Here is a 23,495-nt window from a genome sequence, read left to right as displayed (position 1 = left end):
TGAGGCATCTGCCATGGGGTAGAACTGCTTCCAGATGAGAGGCACCCCACACAGCTGGCAAGACTTGTGGGTACCAGGGACTCTGCCCCTGGGGATGCTGCCTCTCATCCTTGGTAGTTTGGGCTTGAGCTAGTTTTATTAAAAGTATTAGAATTTGCTTTTTGGGGGCGCCTGGGTGGCTCAGTCGGTTAAGCAGCTGCCTTCGGCTCAGGTCATGATCCCAGGGTCCTGGGATCAAGCCCCACATCGGGCTCCCTGCTCAGCAGAGAGCCTGCTTCTCCCTTTCCCTCTGCCTGCCACTCTGCCTACTTGTGCTCTCTATCTCTGTCAAATAAACAAATAAAAAATATCTTTAAAAAAAAATTAAGTCTTAAAAAAAAAAGAATTTGCTTTTTGTTAAAGGTACCAAACTCATTCAGCCATAAGAATGTTAAAAATATATTTAGCAAGTTTGCATTTACTTTTGACTAATTCTAATTGAACTGAGAGCTTCACATTCTGGAAGGCATCCAGCAGCTCTGAACAAAATACTGTGTTAAATGAGCTATAATACGTGATCATCGCTGAGCTTGTAACGTTCCTATTAATCTTGTTTCAAGTTCCAACAATACAGGTCTTGTTTCCATACTTCTATTTTTAACTAATGAAAATTTATTACAAAGAAATACTAATTACACACTCTGGAATACGATACAATTGCAAATCCACTGGTGATTTTCTTTTTTTTTTTTTGAAAATCCACATAATCACATAAGAAGCAGAGAATGTAAGTCCTCCTGAAATAGTTGGTCTATAAATAAGATTCCCTAATGGGCTGAGCAAGCGTGTTTGTTGTTGTTTTTTTTTCTTTGCACATTTTATACTAGGTTGGATTAATCCATACTCCACCCCTGGTGAGTGTTAGAGAACTCTGCGTATTCTCAGCACATCCTAAAGTTGGTAACTGACGGATTTCCACGGTGTTCTGGATGGAGAGTGATGGAAAAAGTGGGCATCAGGGGGCAGAAACCAGCTTGGTTGAGTGATGGCATGACCTTGAACAGGCTTCCTCCTGCTCCTCAAACGCACGGATTGTGCAGACTTGCTGGATAATCCTGTGCGGGCGTCCGTGCCGGACATTGCATGGCATTTAGCAGCATCTCTGGTCTCTGTATCTCCATGTGCCAGTAGCCACCAGACGTCCCCCGGGAGCACGAGCACCCTGGGTGCGGGCACGGTTCTGCATCTGTGTCAGGAAGCCCGGGTGGGTATGGCATGAGCACCTTTCACCCACTAATTCCCAGGGTGAGGCTGGTTTTGCAAAGAAGTGGGGACATGCCATGCTCTGTAGGTGCATGTTCTTTGCTCTTTCTGTATCCCCTGGCAGGCGTGCAGAGGGCACCGAGTCACGGTGCTTGGCAGGGGGAGTTGGCAGCCTAACTTGACCACAGCACCGTCAGAAAGGGAAGGTTCCCTAAAACTGGTGGTCTAAGGACAGAGTAGATTTGCCCCCCACCTCGTTGCTGGAGTCACTGGCCGTGGGACCCGACGGTGGGGAAGTATGGGGCAGGGCTGGGCCAGGGGGAGGCCCCACAGAGGGATCCATGGGGTCACAGCAAGCTGCTCTCCAGGCCAGTGTAGGTGGACTCTGTGCCTCAGGGCTGAGCACAGCCTGTGACGAGGGGACCGGAGCGGCGGCTGGATGGGCTTGCTCCCATGTGGGCCAGGTCAGGGAGGGGGAGGGCGTCGTGTGAGTACCTGTGTCTGCAGGTGGCTGAACTTCTTCCAGCAGCAAACACTGAGATGTTTTAGAAGGAGGGCCACCCGTGCTGCTGGGATAAGGTGCAGAACGGAGAGAGAGCTATCGAATGGGCGGCAGAGGACAAAAGGCAGGATGCTGAGCTGGCGCTCAGTAGGGGCCAGCTCCTTCCTTCCCCCGAGCCGCCAGCCTGCTGAGGGTGGCGCGTTGGATCCCCCGCTGCCCCGCGGGGCCCTGGCTCCTGTCTGCTCCCGATGCGGCCCGCCGTGTGGGCCGTAGCTGCGGCCACCCCTGGGCCGGGGGAGGCAAGGGTCCAGAGGTCCTGCTCTGCACCTTTCCCTGCGCAGATGGCCTGGGGTGGGGCCTGGGTCCCTGCTGCTCTCACTGACATCTCCCTGTCGGGTTAGACCCCAGACAGTGTTTCTGTACCCGGAGGGCTGATGGCACAGTCCTTGGTAATTGTCTTCCCGCCTTTGTCCAAAATGAAGGCCTCGCTGAAACAAAGCAGAACAACAGAAACAGAACAGGATGTAAGCCCCGATGATTTGCTCTGGTGGAAAGGCTCACCCCTTTACGTCCTCTGACACCAGGTCTAGGGGGTGAGACAGCGACTCTGGGCCTTCCCGGCGGCCCCACTCGGCCTGCATACGCACCCACCATGACCTTCGCTCCCGGCTGGTGCCCGTTGGGTCAGGGCTTCAGTCCCGGCTGCACCCCAAACACAACAAAGCAGTCTGCATCCAAGAGCAAAACCGCATCCTTTGTGGGGCTACCGGCGCCTGGCTCTCCCAGGTTCTCGGAGCGCTTGCCTCTGCAGGTGTGACCTGGAGGCGCTCAGAGGTGGCAGGTGGGCCTCCCTGGGCATGTTTAACTCTCTGTGTCTTGTGCCCTAAAGGAGAGAAGGCCATGTGAGTCCTGGGCCAGAGGAGGCAGAAGGACAGGACAAGGGTGCCAGGACGCCGCCGCCCCAGATCCTCCTGCCGCTGGAGGAGCGGGTGACCCACTTCCGAGACATGCTGCTGGAGCGAGGGGTAAGGACCCGAATGCAGATGACAGCTGTCCCCAAAGCCAGTCACTGAGCAATGGCCCCCCCACAGTCCGAGGGACACTTCCCTTCCTCCCTGAGTTCATGGAATCAGGCTGAGTAAAATTCGGGTGCCAAATCATTTGAGGCCAAAGCAACATGAAAAGAGCCCCTGCTGCTTGTCTTGAGGGGTGTGGAGGAGTCGCCGGCCCCTTCCCGCACCTGCACCTGCAGGCCCCCGAGAGACAGACAGGAGGGGACGGTCCCCGGGACTGCGTGCAGAAAGCCTCTGCATCGATGAGCTTATTGCTGGAGCCCGGGCAGGTTTCGGGGTCCACACCTCCCAGAGGGGCATCCCCTGTGCTCATCTTCGCCAAGAAAGGTCTAGTTTTAATGAAATTATGATGTCTTAATTATAGTTGACTTCTGAACCCTGGTTTGAATTTAGGGGGAAAAACATTTTAGAATCAGATACCCTTCCCGTGCTATTTCCATCTTTGGCTTTTGGGTATAAAATGAGCCAGCTCTAATAGCCCGGTTGGATTTCTTCACAAAATGAGGCTGAACGCAGGGGCGGTAGTGGGAGCCTCTGTGCGCTGGTGATTATAATGGACATGGTAGTGACCTTGGGAACTCGAGCAAATCCCCTCTGCAGTGAGCAGCCACCCCCAGGCTGCCCCTGGCTGGGCCGGCCCCTCCCAGCAGGTGCAGGGGGCTCTGTGGCCAGGTGTCATGAAGACCCCACTCCCCCCAGAGCAGGGGGTGGAGCAGGGAGCCCCAGAGTCGGGCTGGCGGGAGGCCCTGGGGGTGCAGGGAAGCTGGGACGGTAGGACAGAGGCGGTCCAGCTGTGGCAGAGCTCTCTTCCTGTGCACCGTGAGTGTTGATGACTGCATCGCTCCAGCTTGTTATCCACTTAAAACTGAAATACAGCCCTCGGCCATGAGGGACTGGAAGGAGAACTAGACTCATGAACTCGAAACTGCAAGGCAATGTGCGAAGGCTAAATTAACACTGATGCCCAAGTAGCACAGAGGTGCTGGAAGGAACCCACACAGGGCAGTCTGTGCGCATAGATGACAAGCTTCATGGCCCCGGGCCGGTGCTGACCCTGGAGTGGGCCCACAGAGCCCGCGACGCAGGGGCTGATCTGCTGTAGCACCTACCATCCCCTCTTCCTCTCCACCCTCACGTTGCCCCCAGGCAGCTGCAGGACAGGTCTGTGGCATTACTCCTGAGAAGTGATAAAGCATAGTCTCTCCACAAAATCACCCAAAGAAGCTGCTCTGTCCTGGAGAGCCACTGACCTGGTTGCTCCTGAGGTTTGCCTTGGTCCTCATTAGGTGTTGATGGACATGCAGGTGGTTCTCTGCCCTTGTCATGTGCCAAAATATGTGTATTTCTGAGTGTTTGAATCGACCTGGCCAGTCTGTTCCAGTTGAATCAGCCAGCAGGAGACATGATGGCATTAGGAGCCTTCAAGAAATAGAAGCAAGCATTCATTTCATCTTTATAATGCCTACATTGCCCATCTCTTTGTTTTGGAAACCAACCAGGCCCCGCTCACCAGCACAGTATCAAACTAACCCCCATGGGAGCTTAAGGCTGCCTGAGACGTCCACCTTCCTGCTGGCAAGCCAGGTCTGTATGGCTTCTTGAATTTATCCCAATGGCCTTCGTTGAGCAGTTTTAATAATGAGATTTTCAGTGCATTCTTGCCTCATTGAGGTGGGTGATTCTCTTTGATTCTTAGATGTTTCTATGTGAGAATCTTATGTAGATGAGAATCGGCAAAAACAATGTGGAAATATAAAGCACTACCCTGGAGTTCTGAGTTTCCCCTGGGAAAAAGAGTCTGGGGGTAAAGCCTGAACCCCTATTTTAGGAGAATTTCAGAAGAAGCCCACACACAGTTGATGAATAGAAAAGATCAATTTGAATTTACTGCTGATGTCATAAAGCAATGCCACCATTTATGACTTTTTGACTTTATAAAATATGACAGCAGATTTTATAAGTTATTCATGCTCAAGAGAATTTGATAGCTAAGCCCATAACATTTCTAGTTGCTTAAAAATGAGGCACAGAAAGGTCACTTTTTTCATGGACTGAGTGATTAATAAGATTTTTTATTGCATTTGTTCAATGTTTCCATCCAGAAAGTCATGTACTTACAGAATGATGGAGCCAGTTCCTGCAGGTTTCCAGTAGTTTAAGGAGGGCATGGTTTGGGGCACTCCATGGGGATTATGGATTGGGAAGGGGCCTTCGGCTTTGTGGTTTTGTAGTAGGTCTCATGGCTCAGGGAAAGTTTTATTTTTATTTTGTTTTACTATATAAACCACAATAGAGCCTTAAAAAAAAAACAAAACTCAGCCTATGAAGGGGCAGGTTTAATTGGATAGCAGATTGTTCATGTGATCCCACCTATTTAGATAAATGTATTAGAAACACTTTATTGAGAACTTCTTCCTCCTGCCTCGTATCCCTCAGGAGCAGGAATGGCTTTACCAGGGGCCAAGAAAGGAAGACCTTTGGAGAGCCCTGGATCTTGTTCCGGGGACTCTAGGCCCTGCACCTGCTGTGCTCTCTGGGGTCCCTCTGCGGGGAACCCTTGGCCAGCTTCCCTGCAGTGGGTGGCCTCGGGGAGGCTGGCTGGCCCTGTGGCTGTCTATACAGGTGATCCGAGTCTGTTAGAAAGAGGAGCTCACGGGCTGCATGCACATGCCCACCGGGCCATACCAGTCTGTCTCTGCACTAAGACAGGTGTCCATCATGAGGCTGTTGGGAGCAAGTAACAGTATTAGCTGTCTTCCTACCAACAGGGCAGTGAGGGGGGGGGGGCTTCTCCCTGTAGCTAGAAGGCCCACCTCGCTCCCTGACTTCTGAGGTCCCCCTTCCCGTGGACATGCAGATGGCTTTGCCTCTCTGGAGCTGTAGCTGGACCTTGGGGCAGGACACATCCTGAATGGCTCGGTCGTCCTCACGTACCAGCAGCCCGTCATGGCCCCGGAGGCGGGGCCAGTGCACCTGCAGTCTGCTCCACGCGGTGACTCTGCGCTCCTTGGGGAGCTGAGTGGCCCCGTGTTCCTATGGCAACTCTTCAGATCTCGCAGGGCACACGGAGTACCACGGATAACACACAATTGTGCTGTGCAAGTCATATATGCTGTAAAAGAAAATTTGCAAAACAAAAGTCTCAATGAACAAAGTCACCCCAAATCCTATCCTAAGAGAGAATTATTTTCATCAGTGAGGTACATTTCTTTCCAGTCTTTCTAAAAATAGATTTTAAGATCTCAATCATAAATATCTTTGTCTTATAGTATAACCAGGATTGAATGTAATTGAACGTGGCTCGACCAAATTATTTTGTTTAACATGGTCGATTTTATGAAGCTCAACCTTGACTTATAAATTTGTATACTGTTTTCTCTTTTTAAGCATTTTTTTAAAGTGTCAGTATCAACCTTTGGAAAGCATTTTAGATGAGGTCATGATATTCAATTCATTCTCAGTTCAGAAATCCTGCATTTTCATTCATTGCTCGTATTCTCCAAATTTGCTATTTTAAATAACACCCCGATGATCATGTTGACACGTGAACTCTGTGTATGTAGGATTGTTTCCTACAGGCTGTAAACATTTGGCCTCTCTTACCAAATTGCTTTGAGAAAAGTCATTTTCATGCGGTGTACTCTTCTGGTGGCCACGTTTGAGAGTTCCCGAGGGTGTGTTTGCCAGCACACCCAGCCTGATGAGTGAGGACTGTAAATATTTATTATTTTTTGAACTGCATTGTTCGTTTCCTTGGGTTTACGTTTTGTCTCGGCTTCAATGGTGTGGTTCCCCTTTCCTGAACGGACCGCCATGGCCCATGGCGATCCGGGTCTTCAGATGGTATTTTATTAGTGATGATGTCATGTTCTCATCGTGGAGATGCCCTTGAGGAGGACAGTGGACCACCCACTCTCATTGCCGGAATGGGATTCTGTCTATCCCTAAGGTGAAAGTAACCCTCAAACATAAATTAAATCCGCGGAGGATGTTGTTGGGATGACAGCATACAATTCTATGTATCTATCAAAATAGAAGAAAGAAGCTGAAATTGGTAAAATCCTATGAGCGTCACCGTCGAGGATGAGCAAGGAGCACCCCTCACCCTTCCAGCTGCCCGAGCTGCCTTCAGTCGTCAGGAATTCCAGAATCCATGCCTCACAGGAAATTGGGTAAAGAAGGGAATGGTATAAGTGCTAATTACAAGGAACATGGCATTTGTTATCAGCCTGAGCCCGCGGGAGCTGGCAGGAGAGCAGGGACGGAGGACGGCGATGCAGATTTCAGAACTGAAACTCGTCCACAGGACCCGGTGCCATGAGGTTTGTGGGCGATGGCTGTGGGGGCCTGGGCTGTGGGGAGGGGCAAGTCCTGGAGGGGGAGTTGTGGGTGGAGTGGGGACGTCTGGGCTCAGGCGGGGTCTGGCGGAGCTGGGGATGGAGGATCCTGGGCGGTGTCGAGGCCAGTGTGGGAGGGGAGCTGGACAAGCTGGCTGGCAAAGCGGGACAAACTCCCAAACAAGGGGCCCACGTCTCCAGCCGCTGGTCCTGGAGGCAGAGGTGGGTGGGCTCAGGCCGGAGGGAGGTTCCTGAACCTTCTTCAGGGGCCGCTGGGTCTCTGGCATGGCTGACCAAGCACCACATCCACCTGTACCCAGTGGCTTCGGTGCCCCTCAGAGCCCTGCACCTGCTCCCCACCTCCCTCCATCCTGGTGAGAGAGGCCTGCTGCTTCCCCCAACAGAGGTTGGTTAATGTCCCTGAGGCCAGGGTGCTGGGGATGGCCAAGCGTGGGGCCCTGCCAGTGGCCAGGGACCGACGGCAGGTCCCCGATGCCCAGCCCGGCCCCCTCTTCGGGCAGCTCTAAGCACGGGCTGCCCCCACATGCCGGTGAGCAGTCTCGCTCGCCAGTTTTTCTTGTTTTTGTGTCACGGAAGGGAGCGTTCTCCAGGAGCTTCACTCGCGTCTCTACGCTGAGACGGCCCGCGGAGCTGTCCTGTGGGCCCTGGGCCAGAGCAGCCTGAACACAAGAGCGCGCTGGCCACGGCTGTGGGGCCCACGTCCCAGAGGCCGGACCTCTTGTCGCAGAGCTGTGAGCATGATTGAGAGAGATCGCTGCCTTCCACGGGGCAGGGAAGCCATGGAAACCGGAGGAAAAAGCTGCCCTAATGATGAACAGCCCACGCTCCGGATTCTGTGTCACCACTGACAAACACACAGCAAGGAAAGAGTAAATACAGCATGGCTGAGAGTCAAATTTGGGCAAAAACATTAGCTTCTAAAGTACGTGCATTTGTGTATGAGCTGGAGATGAGGCCCCCTGAGACCCCGAGGTCGCCCAGCCGTGTTCCTGAGCCCAGACGGCAGCCGCTGGGGGTGGAACCCCAACTGAGCCGGCGAGAGGCAACAAGGATGGTGCCGATGACAGACAGACTCAGTCACATCTGCAGCCCTGCCTGGCTCACCGGCTGCCCGGGCGCTACCCAAGTGTGCCCAGCACATGCTGTCCGGCCCGCCGGCGCTCGGGGCAGGCAGGACCCATCCTCGGCAGCCTTCCTCCCTTCCCCTGGCCCTTCGGTCCCTGGCTGTTCTGTGATCCAGTGATTGACAGATGCTCAGAGTGGCCTTTGGCTTTGAGGATAAAAGCAGCATCTGCCTCTTTCCTTCAGGGCGCCCTGCCCGTGGGGGCCTTTCTGGTCGTCACGACCTCCCCGAGCCCACGTGTCATCTCAGGTTCCAGCCAGAACCCAACGCAAGACCCTTTTCCTCAGCTTGCAGAGAGACTTTGGTGCAGCTGGGGCTGAGGTCAGAACCAGTCTCATCCGGAGATATTTCTTTGTCCAGAAGACTGTGGTCACCTTCACTGGGCTTTGACGGGGGGTCAGCCTCGCCTGTGCCCAACAGGTAGAAGAGGCAGCCATTGAGCACGGGGCACCCCTGGAGACCCTGCCGGCTGGGGTGGGTGTTCAGGGAAGCTCAGAGCTCAGCCGGCGAGGGAGCCCCCACACTGAAGCCGGAGAGCAGCTGGGAGGCCACGGGGGCCCTGGGTGAACGGCCGGCCAGTCTGAGAGCTCAAGAAATGGAGCAATTAGGAGAACATCGAGATAGTGCAGGCACGAGATGACCACGTCCACGAGCAGTGGCGAGGGGCCATTTGCAGCTAGTTCCAGCAGGACTCATTGGCGTTTCCAAACCAGGTTATTTTCCCGGAGAGCACATTGACAAGCGCTGGAAGACGAGGGCCTGGCTCGCGCGGCCGCAAGAGGGTGCCGATTCCCCTGCCACCTGCCATCCTCCAGACATGCCACACGGGGACACCCCCAAGCCAGCAGCCATGTGCCCCTCCGTCCCCCGCCCGGAGGTCCATGCTGGCCCACAGTTTCGGGTTACGGCAGTGTCTGCTGGGGTTCGGGACGGGCGCCCTGGCTGCAGCCTGCTATCGCACCCTCACTGTGTGTGTGTCTTAAACCACCAGCCCCGCGGGCTCCACTGTGTAGACGGCAGGAAACAGATAGCAGCTCAGGCCCTAGAGACAGTGAGGGGAGCGCGTGCGCTGGAGGGACGCGAGGTGCGGGAGGCCGCGCAGGGGAGGAAGGCAGGGTCATGGTGCCATGGTGACCCGTCGAGTCCGTGCCCGCAATGCTGCCCCAGGCAGGGCGGGGACGCCGCAGGGTGGCCGAAATAAAGATTGTGCAGGAGTGCTGAGGAGAGGCAGATGGCCCAGCCTGGGACAGCACCCCAGGGAGCGCTCCAGGGCGGCAGAGATCCAGCCCTCCCAGGGGAGCCGCGTCTCCTGGTGGCCGGCTCGCCCAGGTGCTCACACGAGTCCGGGATTACAGACGACAGGAGCTGATAGGGGGCACACAGAGCCCAGGCCTGCAGAGGACACAGAACGGGCACAGGACCCAGCCAGGCTGCAGAGGATGCTGTGCTCTGCAGGGACGGGTCTGAAATTGGCTAGGGAATCCCACTGCTCAAGGGGCCAACCGTGTGGGAATGCCGGAGTCCAAGAAGCGCAGGCTAGACTGAGAGACAAGTAGCCGCGTGCTTAGTCCTGGGACCTGGCGAGGCGGCGGGATCCTAAGGCAGCCCCAAGGTCCCCGCCCCCAGGGCGCACCCCAGAATAACCCCCTCCCTCGGGAATGGGCAGGCCGGTGAATAGGATGGTGGGTCACTCCATGAGGACATTACAGGACGTTACAAGTCTTAAACGCAGTTTCTCCCGCCGGCTCTGTAGAAGCAAGCCACGCTGGCGTAGAAGGGCCGTGGCAGGGAACACTGGTGGCCTTGGGGCTGAGAATGGCTCCTGCTGGCTCAGCAAAAGAGGGGAGGCCTCCATCCCTGTCCCGTGGAGTGAGCTTCCCACCCAAGACTTGATCTTGGGAACATGGGAGGCCCAGGCCCACGAGGTCAGGCTTTCATCAGAAGCGATTCTCATGGTCCATCCTAACTGCAGTTCTCGGGAGTCCTCTGGGAACAGCTGGGTCTCGTGGACAAGGCTGTGCCCCCTGTAGGCAGTGAAGGGCCCCGTTCCACGCACGGCTGTCCATCCTCCCCTTCTGCTCTGACTCCCAGCCCGGGTCCCACGCCTGGCTGTGCCTCTGTCCACCACGGCCACCGTTCTCTGAACTTGAACAGCACCTGTCAGCGTGGATCTCAGGTGATGTGACGGGACTGTTCTGTCGTCCTAAATTACAGTCATTGCAGAGATAGCTCTCTTGCCTCACACACAGACTGAAAATTCCTCTGGAGCCAACCATATATTATTAATTTTTAAAGAATGATTGCATTATACATCTAGAACTCCAAAAACCCTCAACACATCAATTCTAAACCACACTGTGCCTTCACTAGCGAGCTGAGACGGGGTGTCCACTGCGGTCCCTACCAGGGGTGCGGGCTGAGTTGAGGTTGCCCCCAATGTCTCTCCGTAGCCGCCCTAACACCACTGTGGTCAGGAGCCAGAGAACCCTGGGGTCAGTCGGCCTGGACGCTTCCCCAGGGAATCCCTGCCCCAGTGCCCACATTTTATCATGTTCTCAGTCCTTGGAAGAAAGTCTCTGCGTGGAACCTGGGTCATCCTGCCCAAGAACAGAGCTCATGAATATTAAAAAGGGGGCTTGATTTTTATTAGGAGAGATAGAAAGTGTCAGTTAAAAAAAAAAAAAACAAAAAAAACTATACATTATGCTGTACCAAGTAAAGCACCTTAAAATAGTATCTCTCCCGGGAATACTTTAACGTGTGCAAAATAAGAGGGTGAATGGGCTGTAAGCTGCCTGTTAGCATCCCCTCTCCTCTTGCCCAGGGGCTCATTTCCCACCCAGGCCCCAGAGTAGCCCTTCCTAACATGCACGTGACATGGGACTGTGGCTCTCGAGATAAGGCACAGCTTCCTCAGTCTGCCTGGGACTCTCCCACCTCTTCCCAGCTCCTCCTGGGCTCCTTCACCCCCAGCCCTGCTCCCTCCTGCAGCTCCCACATTCCCCCAGCTCAGGAACGTCGCCTTTTCACCCCAGATAGCCCCTTCCAGATGTGCTCCCATCCCTTCAGGAGCTCGATGAGTGTCCACGTTCCAGAAAAGTCGCTGCTCTGGAGACTCATCCCCAGGCTGGTGGAGGGACCCCTCAGCGCCCAGGCACGTCTCCGCTGTGGCCCAGGTGCCTCCCAGGAGACTATTAGCTTATTTATCCACCTGAGCCCAGACCGTGGGCTTTTTGGTGTCGGGGAGCCTGACTTCCTCTGAGTCCTCAGCATGCAGCACGGAGCCTAATGCAGAGTCAATATTTAGTCAGTGTTTTTAAGTGAATACATTATTTTGTAAATGACTTAAACATTTCCTTGCTCTGTCAGCGGGGAGAAGCTAGAAGCTGCACATCCCACAGCAACGGGCACACTCAGCCCAAGATCACGGTGTCTGATTCATCCTGCAACAGGAGGAACTGGGATTCCCAGAGAATTGTCTGATTCTAGGGCTGAGGCAGGAGAGACACGAGACAAGGCTGGAGTACCCTGAAGTTCCAGGAAATACGGAAGTGCCCCACCCCAAAATGATGGGGTAGCCAAAGGAACACAGGAGTCAGGCAGCAAAGCTCCCCATGGCCAAAGCTGGAACCATTTCAGCAAAAGCATAAAGTCATATTGAATTATCACCCAGATTATGAATAAATAGCCATGAGTGTGTGGTGGTACATGTAAGTGATGGAGTAAAGAAGTAAATGTGAGAGAATGGGTGAACATCCCATTCAAAATTCCAAATAAGCTATATTTGGATACGTACTCCCCCAAGAGGTGGAATGTAGCCCTGAGTGTGGGTTGCACAAAGTGACTCCCCACCCAGTAGCACAGCACGGAACAGGGACAGAGAGTAAATTTGTGGAGGACAGATCCGGGGAGTGCAACCTCAGCCAGGAGGCTGGGGCCAACTCCGACCTGCCGGAAGTCATGGTGACAGTAAGTACCTTGAGGGGTTGTGGTGAAGTGGCACCTGGCTCTGGGCTCCTCCCCCAGAACCAAGAACCCCCGACTAATCGAGCAAAGCTGAGATGAGTCTAGTAGAGGGGCATCTTCCCCCAGAACCCAGAACCCCCGATTAATCATGAGCAAAGCTGAGATGAGTCTAGTAGAGGGGCATCTTCCCCCAGAACCCAGAACCCCTGACTAATGAGCAAAGCTGAGATCAGTCCAGTAGAGGGGCGTCTTCCCCCAGAACCCAGAACCCCCGACTAATCATGAGCAAAGCTGGGATCAATCCAGTAGAGGGGCATCTTACAACACACCTGGCCAAGCACTCCTCAAAACCATTAAGGTCAAAACAGCAGGGAAAGTCTAGAAACGGTCAGAGCCCAGAGGGGCCTCAGGAGATGCGATGCTGTCATGTGGTGTCCTGGGTGGGACCCTAGCAAGAAAAACAAACCTAGGTTAAAACTAAAGAAGTCTGAAGTGTGGACCTTGGTTAACAATAGTGTAGACGAATCTAGCGTACATACCAATGTAAGGTGTTAAGAGTATGGGAAACTGGGTAGGACGTGTCACCTTGTAATATTCTTGTAACTTTTCCGTAAATCTAAAACTATTGTAAAGTAAAATAGTGTGTTTAAAAAAATGACCTACCTAAAAGGTTTAAATATTGATTTAAAAATCAACTAAAATTATGCTAAACTCAGACTATTGGCAAGAAGTTGCCCCCTGTCATGGCCCTCGGTGTTCTGAAAATTCTCACAAACACTTCTGCTTTCAAGATGTGACATTCCAGAATGCCCCAGCTCCCCGTACATAACCGGGGCTTCAGATCAGAGGCACATGGCCCTGGAAGAAATCCAAGGAAGAAATAGTGTCATGAGTGTAGAAATTAAATTTTCGAATGCTCCAAGTATCGATTTCCTAGAGAGGTGGACGTGCGTAAGGCTTCCATACAAGCTGTGTCACTGAGCCCATGGTACCTTAACGCTGTTTTCCACCACTGATCATTTCAGCAGGAGTTCAGGCTCAGCCTTAGATGCTAAAAGCAACTCTATTGAATATCTTTCTTCAGGTGTCAGCGTTTTCTACCTGGGAGAAAGAATTACATAAAATCGTGTTTGATCCACGCTACCTCCTGCTGAACTCTGAGGAGCGGAAACAGGTAACGCGGGGGCGAGGCGTGGTGGCGGGCTCTGCACGCACAGCACCAGCGTGGCACACCCCCGAGGTGCTTGCTGATGCACAGATGACTGTCGAGTGCCTGTTGTCAGGGGGAAGGCTGCAGACGGGGTGCACGCTCACCTGTGACCGGGACAGAGGAAGCCATCCCTAACTGTTCCTAGCGAACCATCTGGTGGTGACCCCATAGGACAGATCCTCCCATTCAGACATGAGAAGGCACATGCTGGGGACCCTGGCCACACCCTGGATGAGTGTGTTCAGAAGACTTAAGGTCTTATATGATAACACTGAAGGAGAAGAGGGCCCAGGGAACGGTAGGAGCACATGTATGAGATGCAAGTTCTAGAAAGCGGGTCCCCAGAAAGCGCAGGAAGGGGTCAGAGGACAGCTTCACCTGACGGCTCTGGCCGGGCTTGTTGACAAAGCAGGTCACGGAGCCAGTACTGCTTCCCAGATGAGGCAGACAGAGGATGGGTGGTGCTGACTGCCAGGGGAGGAGCTGAGGCCATGAGGTGCAAGCTTGCACAGCCCTCCGGGATCTGGGTGGTCCCTGGAGCCTGGACAGAAGGGCCCTGACATCAGTTGCAGAAGATCCGGATTTCCTTCTCTCTGGTTCCTGTGCCAGTCCCACCTCTCCCTCCCTCTGCCCTCGGAGTACGAAGTGATGCACATGGAGAGTGGGTCATCAAGAACGGCCACTGAAAACAGAGAAGGCCCAAGAGTCATCTCAGTGGTGGGCTCAGTCACCACGGCCTGCACGGTCACACCGCAGAGTCTGGGAAGGCCTGGGCCAGGGCCAGAAAGGGCTATTTAATGTTGCATTCTGTTGTGGCATGAAGTTCCTTCAAGCACGTGCTGGGACGATCAGGGAAGGGCCATCCAGGCAGAGCCTCGGGCCTGCGGACCCTGACGGTCCTGGCAATGGCAGAACCCCCTTCCCCCCGGTGCAGGCTCATGGTTGAGATGGTCCTAGATTGGCCACAGTAGAATACAGAACGTGGCTCTTTCACGAACTTAAAATTAATGATCCTTTTGCTGCATTCCATCTGAGCTGTATTTTCCAGAAACATTTGAAAATGTGTGAAATGTGTTAGCAAAAAAAAAAAAAAAAAAAAGCAAAAAAAAGGTTACAGAGTCAGACGAGGTTAGATTATCTACATAGACTCCAAAGAAAACTGCAGGCTTTAATCGTAGGTCATATTTCACCCTTTTGTTGCAATATTAAAGACCAGAAAGTCCGACTCCTCGACTATGACCACGCGGAGAAGCTTGCTTGTTTTCCCGCCGCGGTGCAGACCCGCGTGCTTGCTAACATCTGCGGACCGTCAGCACATCTGTAGACTGCTTTCACCGCCGTCGCGGTCCGCGCTGTCCTCTCCAGTTCATGGGGGTTTTGAGAGACCATTAGCCCTTTGAAGGAAGAGGAGGAAGTGAGGCTCCCCGCCCGAGCCTCAGAGAACAGGCCCGTTTATGATCTCACGCTTACATCCCGTCCCTGAGTGCGTAGCATACACCGGGCTCAGGGGGCTGTTGTGTTGAGCAGGTTCCTCTTGACCCGGGTGGGCGGCGCTGCCGAGCTATACTTCTGGCCACAGCAGCCGGTGCCCGCCCGCCCGGGCTGGGACCTCAGGCCCGCACCTGCACGTGCACTCTGCAGACTGGTCGGACTGGAATGTCAGCTCACACCAAGAACTCCCTCAAACACCCCGGGAAGCCACCCCGAGGACACTGCAGGCCTGTGTCACCAGCCTGCAGCTTGCCCCAAGGCCCGATGAGGAAATGCGGGGAGTGGCCTCGCTGGGAGCCCAGGCACGCAGCACCAGGAGCCCTCCGACTGAATGCCTATATGTGGGTGACAAACCGCCAGCGATCCAGGGGAAGTGTTGTGGTTCCCATGCTCATGGGCGCTGTGCTGCTGAAGGAAGCAATATTTGGACCATCCAAAAACCCGGTCCTACCACCGGGGGCTGCAAAGGAGGTGACTGAGCCCAAGCAGAGTCGGGGTCGGGCAGTGCTCATCAGACCCATCTCCATGGTAACAGATAGTGTTTCCTTTTTATTATGGTAGATCACTCCATAAGGAGGTAATGGTAGATGGTATCTCTTTTAAAAAGCCATGCCCCACTTTGAATGAAAGTCGCATAATTTGTCAAAGAGGGAAGAAACCCTGCCACATTAAATTAGAGCAGCATAAATAGAACAACAGAGCAAAGATGAGCAGAGAAATCGGGTTCGCTGGGTGAGTGGTTCAGGCATCCGAGAAGCAGGTCTCCCCGCAGCCTCTGACCCCTCAGGCAGGCAGGGTTTCTTGTGGCCAGATTTCAAGTTAATAGAGCAAAACTCTGGCTAATGATGGAGCCACATGCTTTTATTTGGATAATAACACTTCCTTCACCTTTTTTATGAGTCTAAATTATAAGACAACTCACACCACTTGCCTTGGAGGTGCGGATCCTATTCTTACTTTAACATATATGCACGCCCTTTCAGTTTAAGTCCTATTCCTGGTGCTTCTTGTTGAGGCTGAGCGTCCAGAGGAGAGTGGCATTTGGTATTTGCAACCCTATAAGCCTGTGGTTACTGAAAGCCAGTGAGCGCCCTCCTGCAGTGGCCATGGGGGCACATCGCGCCTCCCGCACCAGGGCAGGCGTGCGGAAGACCCCCACCCCAGAGCCCTCGGGTCAGACTCTAATGCCTGCCACGGCCATTGACTGGGTTGGTACAGAAGTGCTGTTTATTGGCCTTCCATGATCACATGTGCAATTTTTATTGATCTTTTTATTTATGCACGCACACGTAAATTATCTCCAGTATTTTCTTTTTAATGCTCTTGAGGCTCCGATAGCATTATTAATTAAACAGCTGTCTCCACCTCCTTTAGGCTCTGGTTTATAAATGACAACATTCTGATATTAGAACAATGAGCCGCCTCCGTCCTGGCGAGGGAGGATCCTTCCGGGGACCACTGCGGACAGGTCCCCCGGTGTCATGGGACTACGTTGGCTGCCAGTTTGCAAGAGATACAGTCCTGGAGTCACGGATGCATGGATGCCTGGCAGACAATACCCATACCCTTTGGGCTAGGGAATGGGGTTCTCCTGTTAGCTTTCAAAACCCACTTCTTGTCAGACTGGGGTTAGCGTGGTATCTGAGGGTCAAGCGTGTTCACCTGGAGGCTCCATGACCCCCCAGGACAGGCTTGCTGTGTCCGCACGAGCCCCCTGATGACCAGAGCCCCACACTCACAGGTGGTCTTCTCGGGGATTAGAGGGTGGGGAGCCAGAGATGCCAGGTCAACTTTGTGTTCACAAAGGTAAACTCACATTTGGAGACCCAAATGCCAATTACGTTCCTGTAGGAACTGACAAGAAGAAATTACACAATCTCACGTGTTATTGGGACTCCCAGCGGCGCTGTGACGGTCGGCCAGTGTATGAGCTGCTCGCGGTGTTCCCAACCCAGAACCGCGGGGGCAGCAGAGCCAGGCGCCTGGACCGTCAGCGGCTCCCACAGCCTCCGGGGAGGGTTGCCGCCGCCCGTCCCTCGCCTCCACGGGCAGGGCTCCGTCGGTGTGTGGCCCCGAGACGGCGCCTCGTGAGGACCCAGGCTGACTTTTCTGGCCACTTGTCGCATGGGGCTGAGAGTGCCTCACTGAAAGGCTATGGCTTCAGCCCCAGCCGCTACGGGAGAGAAAGGCGTAACCACAGACTCTCTCCCCGTTCTTTTGTGTTGGTGTTTGAAACCCAAGATTTCATTTCTGATGCGCAACCTTGTAATACTTCTCTTGTGTGTGTGTTTTAAGATATTTGAACAGTTTGTCAAGACAAGGATAAAAGAAGAGTACAAGGAAAAGAAAAGCAAACTGCTGCTAGCCAAAGAAGAATTCAAAAAACTTCTGGAGGAATCTAAAGTGTCACCCAGGTATGGAGACAGACACAATCTCCAGGGCTGGACATCTGCCCGTGACCGCAGGAGGGCTTTTACAGTCTGTTTCCCTTAAACCGCGTACCCTCATGTGCCCTAGACAGCACAAGTGTAATAGCGGAGACCCGCTGGGGAGGGAAGCCCGCCTCCTCCCCAGCGGGTTGTGGGTGAGTGAGCCTCCAGCCCCGCCGCGGCTGCAGCGACCCACGCCCTTCGCCCCCCACCCGCGCCACGGTCTCTCCGTTCTGCTGCCCCGCCGCCTGGTTTTCCAGCCTGGCAGCCCCGACTCCATGGTCTTAATAACTAATCAGTAGGTCAGCACTCAGAGAGGAGGTATAACTTCAGAACTAGGGATCAGAGACTAAAATGCAGAACACAGCAGATAGCAGCCATAACATAAACCCCACCAACCCCATTGGTTCCGGACGCCTTCCCAGTCGGCCGGGATGTAGACAGAAGGTGCACACATCAGGGCAAAGGGGCCAAGTAAACTTGCTGCCAAATGCACCTAAAATAACCCGGCATTACTCCCACAAAATAAAGCAAACCGGTGGGAAACTAGACGTCAGAAATTAGAAAAGCACATGGACTTAACTGTTCTTAAAAATTAGCTTTCATCGACTGATATTTTAAAAAGTAGTGAACATGTACCACTTTTAGAGTTATAGAACTATAACTTTTTTTTAATTTATTTTTTTATTCTTATGTTAATCCCCATACATTACATCATTAGTTTTAGATGAAGTGTAGAACTATAACTTTTATGAGCAAAAATGATTTTGGTTTATTTTTATTTGAGGGTTGGGATATCATGTCTAAATGGACATTTATGCATTAGTGTCTTAAAACTAATGCATAAATGCAACATTATTTTTTAAGTAGATGTTAATTGATGTTGCTTTCAATGCAGACCCCAGGCTCCCATATTTTGATCGATAATTGTTTAGTTCTTCTGGTCAGTAAGTAATTGGATGTTGGGTACATGGTCCTTATAAAACTGCAAGTATTTAAAAGGCAGATATTTTCTGAATGGGAGAAAATGTAGCATGAATTATCCCCATCACAAAATGCTAATCTAGAAAAGCAAATGTGCATCTAAACATTTGTAAATTGTGATTTTCTACTGTTAGAGGTGAGAACACTGGCTTTTCTGTGTCCCCCACATGGTGACCCTAGGAGAGAGGAGTTGGTCTGGAGCCCCTGCCTCAGGGCACAGCCTGCTCAGCCCCCCCTAGGCCCTGCAGTGGGGTGAGGCATTGCACCTGTCTGAGCTTCTGGCCTCATCTGCAGCAGGACAGCTGCAGCAGGCTCCTGGGGGCGGGGAGCAGGCAGGGAAGCAAACATAGTGCCTGGTAGCTGGAAGGAGCTTGGTGAAGGGGATGCCTGTCGTCACCATCACCAACACCACCATCACCATCATCACCATCATCATCATCACCACCATCACCATCATCACCACCATCACCATCATCACCACCATCAGCATCATCAGCATCATCACCATCACCTTCACCATCATCACCATCACCATAATCACCGTCACCATCATCATCACCATCATCACCACCATCAGCATCATCACCATCATCACCATCATCACCACCATCACCATCACCATCACCTTCACCATCATCACCATCATCACCACCATCACCATCATCACCATCACCATCACCTTCACCATCATCATCATCATCACCACCACCATCATCATCACCATCACCAACATCATCATCAACAACATTTAGGTAATATTCTTGGTCTGTCCATTGGTGAAATATTAACAATAAGCCAACACATTTCCCCTCCCATTATGAAGACAAAGGAGAAAATATTCAGAATGCATTGAGCAATTAGGAGAAAGATCTCACACACACACACACACACACACAGGGAAAATGAGTGACTACAGTGCATATGTCCTTTTATGATTATTAAGCTATTTTTATGTCAAAATGGCTGATTCTGCAACATTTTCAAGACTTTTTCTGACTTCCTGACCGTCTCTTCCTACTGTCCCCTAGGCGTCCTAGTAGAATCGTGCAGTTCAAGTCACTGCACCCTGGATGGCCAGGTGAGCTAATAAGCACAGGCCATCTGAGCGTCCCTGGAGGTAGCCTCTCAGAGCTCAGCAGCTCTGACCCTGTCCCCACAGCCCCAGAGCCAGCCCCAGAGCCAGCCCCCAGCCTGCCCAGCTCTCGGGGTCTTGGGATGGGGCCAGGAGCCACAAGCGACCTCTCCTTGGGCTGATGGCCAGGCTATGGGATCTGCACTCTGTGATCCTTCTTGAAGGCCCCCTCCCTCACATACAGGTGGGCTGTGTCCCCAGCTGCCAGAGGGAAGATGGGGATGCTGTGCCCATGACTCAGGGGCCTCCCCAGGCCCACTGGACAGTTCACAAGGGCCAACAGAAACCAGGCTGTCCCCTTGGGCATGGCTGTGGGGCCACGGATTTGTAACTCTCCCTTTCTTTCCAGGGATGCTTCTTTTTGGAAGTGCCCAGAGTAGGACCTTGCAGACAGGAACTCTGCCAGCCCCTAACTGGAAAATGCTTAGGCTGCTACCCACACAAGTGAAGAAAGTAACAAGCCCCTGTAATTCTCATCTTGGAAGGAAGAAAGGAAAAGGGGTCTTAGTTCATTTAGGCTGCGTAACAAATTACAAATACAAACCAGGGGCCTTAAGCAACACAGAATTCTTTCTCATAGTTCTGGAGGCTGGTAGTCGAAAACAGGGCTCTGGTGGTGTGGGGTCTGGTGAGGCCCATCCTGGCCCCTAGACAGCTGTCTTCCCTCTGTGTCCCCCATGGGGAAGGAGTAGGGGGCGATCTGGGGTCCCTTTTGCAAGGGCTGTCATCCCCATCATGGGGGCACCACCCTCATCCCTAGGGCCCCACCTCCTGATACCAGTACCTGGGGGTTAGGAGAGGTCAACATATGATTCTGGGGGACAAGTGCCTTCCGTCCACAGCAAGGAGGAAAGAGGGAAGAAGGGAAGAGAGCACAGGAGAGAAGTGATTTCTTTCTGAGAAGCCCATGAGCAGGCAGGACCCCAGCGTGTGACCAGGGGGACAGTGACACTGGAGGAGGAAGAGGGAGCTTGGCGACCACAGGGGATGAATCTGAGTCCTCACAGCCCTGTCCGTGCAGTCTTGTTGTTCGGGTCTAAAAAAGCTAGTATATTATAACCATTCAATACAACAATTTAATGTCCGCATGGAATATAAAGTTCTCTGCGAAGAGAAATGGGGGAATCGGAGGGTCCCGTGGGCCGAGCACGGGCAGCCCGGGTGCCGCCTGCCGCTTAGCCCTCCGGGGCCTGTCCCTGCTGCAAGCTCAAGCCAGGGAGGAGGGGGACCCGGGGACCCAGTGCTCGCCATGGTGCGCTTTGTCCCTGTAAGGGACGTCCCCAGCTTGCCCTGTGAGCCGCCCGACCTTGTATCGGACTCCCTGGCCCCACAGCCCTGGATCCATTCGGTTGATATTGGGGGACGTCTACACGCCGGCCACTGGGCCAGACATTCGGGACTTTCAGTGGGGAACGAAGTGGATAGCAATGCTGCCAATGGAGGGGAGTGGCAGAGTAAATGGGCTTACTGTGGTGGTGACCACGACAAGGGCCGTAAAGGACCCTTTCTGTAGGGCGAGGTTCCCCGAACAAGACATGCTGACTTCCAGTGGCGGTGCGTGCAGAAGCAAGGGAGAGCATGAGAGCCAGGGACAACAGGGGACCCATGTGGCCAGGGCAGTGGTGGGCGCAGGTGGGCGGTGGCCAGCTCCGGGTGACGGAGGCCAAAGAGGCAGGAGAGCCGGCTCACTTCCAGAGGGTGAGATGCAGCCATAAGGGCGTTCAGTGGGCTCAGGATCCTGCCGCTCCTTCCTGGGAAGTGAAGCCAGTAGAGGAGGAGGCGGGGCAGGTGTGAGAGGCCCACAGCTACGGCCTTCAGTCCGTTACCTGCCCCACGACCCGCCCCTGTTCCCAGCCTGCCCCACATCCCGACCCTGTCCCCACCTGCCCCATGACCCGCCCCTGTCCCCGGCCTGCCCCACGTCCCGCCCCTGTCCCCGGCCCTGTCCCCACCTGCCCCACGTCCTGCCCCACGTCCTCTCCCTGTGGCGGAACGACAGCCAGGTCTGGTGGAAGGGGCTGTCTGCCCCCTCAGGGGATGCCAGCCTGTGGTGTTCAGGAAGCATCGAACTCGCCCCCGGGGCAGGGGAGGGTCTCAGGAAAGCTCTTGTTTTTCAGGACCACATTTAAGGAGTTTGCGGAGAAGTATGGCCGGGATCAGAGGTTTCGACTTGTTCAAAAAAAGAAGGACCAGGAGCATTTTTTCAACCAATTCATCCTTATTCTTAAGAAACGGGACAAGGAGAACAGACTCAGGCTACGGAAAATGAGATGAGTGTGTAAGGAGTGCAATAAGGGGGCGCGGCGAGGGGGTGTGGGTATCCGCACGGTCGCCGGGCGGGGACTGCACGCAGTTCTCAGAGGATTACTGTTTCATATTGAAGCTCTCTTTTGTACGACGTTCCGAGTTTGATGCATTTCTAATTGCCATGATAGGTCGCTCCCTTAATTATTTTAATTATGCAAATTACTTGTAATATATACAAATTATAAATCCACTGCAGGTTTGTAACCAAGCGGAAACATCTATAACCATCTCCTGGCGTTTCCATGAGTTGAGCCGATTATCTGAAACTTTTCTGAAAACTTTTGTGCGTTCCTTCGATTCTGAGCTCCTTACGCGAATGTGTTAGGTCTCGGTCCCGTGTTCTGAGTAGTAGCAATAGGATATTCATCATCAGTCATAGTGACAACTGTGAGCATTTCCACACGTGGACCCTGGACCCCCTGCAGGAGCCTGAGGGGGATCGCCTCATCCCCGAGGGGCGCCGGGCCTGGAGACGGCGGCTGCACTGTCGGAGGTCCGACTTAAAATGGAATTATTTTGTACAAAATCATCATATTAATATTTGAGTTATTTTTGTTGTATGCCCAGAGTCTGCATGAGATTTTTCTCATCATCTTTGTATGAAAAGAATTTTAAATTTTTTTTAATTAATAAATATTTTAAACCAGTGTGGTTTTGTGGGAAGACTTCTGACACCGTCCTTAGCAGCAAAATTGTCAACTAAGACACTGTTTTGAAAGATTCATAAAAATGTTTGTGAGGACACATAAAGGCTGAGTAAGTACAAACAAAAATTTTGCTTTTCAACCTGCCAGGTCTGGGTGGCGCCATGTTGGTAACACCCCAGCTAATTCCTCGTGTTCTCTAAACCGTTGCGTATTTATCGTGTGGTTTACTGAGCATCTCTTCAGAGGGACTGCAGTTGTCCCCCTGCATGTTGATACCAGTTCTCACCTGCCTGCCTGGTCCGCGGACACTTCCATGACACATATTAGGATGTAATTGGCCAAGGCGGGTTCTCTCTCTGGGGCACGCCCTGGGCTTGGCACCAGGGTTGTGAGCTTAGCTTCTGTTTTGGTTCTGGGAGCTGGGGCCTCGCTCAGGTCCAGCCAGGACCCCATGGGTTGGACATCCAGGGCGTGAGCAGGAGGCCGACGCCAGGAGGCAGACCCTCCATGAGGCTCCAGTCTGGAAGTAGAGACTGCCTTGTAAATTGAACAATTTTTTTTTTTTTTTTTTTTGTGGGCAGCAAAGCAAGGTTTGTTGAGTGACAGTGAAGCAAAGTTTACTGAGTGATAGTACAAAGCTCCCAAAGAGGGAGGGGACCAGAGAGGGTTGCCCAGAACAGAGAAATTTAATGGAGAGAATTATTAGTTATAATGGGGCATTGGAGTAATGAGGCTAGCGAGTATAGATACTGCAGAGAACCTGTGAGCAACAGCTCTTAGCCCCAGGGCTCAGAAAGGCACCTACGGAGGAGACCCCCCTGCCCGTGCAGAGATGGGGAGCTCGCTGGACAAGGTGCAGCCATGGCTCCGGGAAAGCTGGGACAACCCCCCACCCCAGTGTGCCGGGGAAGTCTCTCATGCGGCGGTGTCACGCTGGATGCCCTCTGCCCAGCAGCACCCGAGAGATGTCAGGCCGGGGTGGCTGCTGCCTGCCCGGGCCCCAGCACCCCGAGAGATGTCAGGCCGGGGGG

At 53.1% G+C, this 23,495-nt stretch overlaps 1 protein-coding gene across 1 annotated transcript in view; it reads left to right on the top strand.

The window, feature by feature from the left end:
- Nucleotides 1-21,784, top strand: part of TCERG1L (transcription elongation regulator 1 like) — a 173,630-nt gene extending 151,846 nt beyond the window's left edge. Inside the window, exons 9-12 of the mRNA XM_035020981.1 lie at nucleotides 2,634-2,769; nucleotides 13,349-13,438; nucleotides 17,261-17,379; nucleotides 21,628-21,784. Coding sequence (XP_034876872.1) covers nucleotides 2,634-2,769; nucleotides 13,349-13,438; nucleotides 17,261-17,379; nucleotides 21,628-21,784 — 502 coding nt within the window. The remainder of the gene's footprint in view (nucleotides 1-2,633; nucleotides 2,770-13,348; nucleotides 13,439-17,260; nucleotides 17,380-21,627) is intronic.
- The last annotated feature ends 1,711 nt before the right edge of the window (nucleotides 21,785-23,495 follow it).

The sequence above is a fragment of the Mirounga leonina genome, unplaced genomic scaffold, assembly GCF_011800145.1.
Source record: "Mirounga leonina isolate KUSES-001 unplaced genomic scaffold, KU_Mleo_1.0 Mir_114, whole genome shotgun sequence".
Taxonomy (NCBI): Eukaryota; Metazoa; Chordata; class Mammalia; order Carnivora; family Phocidae; genus Mirounga; species Mirounga leonina.
Note: the sequence above shows the minus strand (reverse complement) of the source record. Positions and strands in the feature narration are given on the sequence as shown.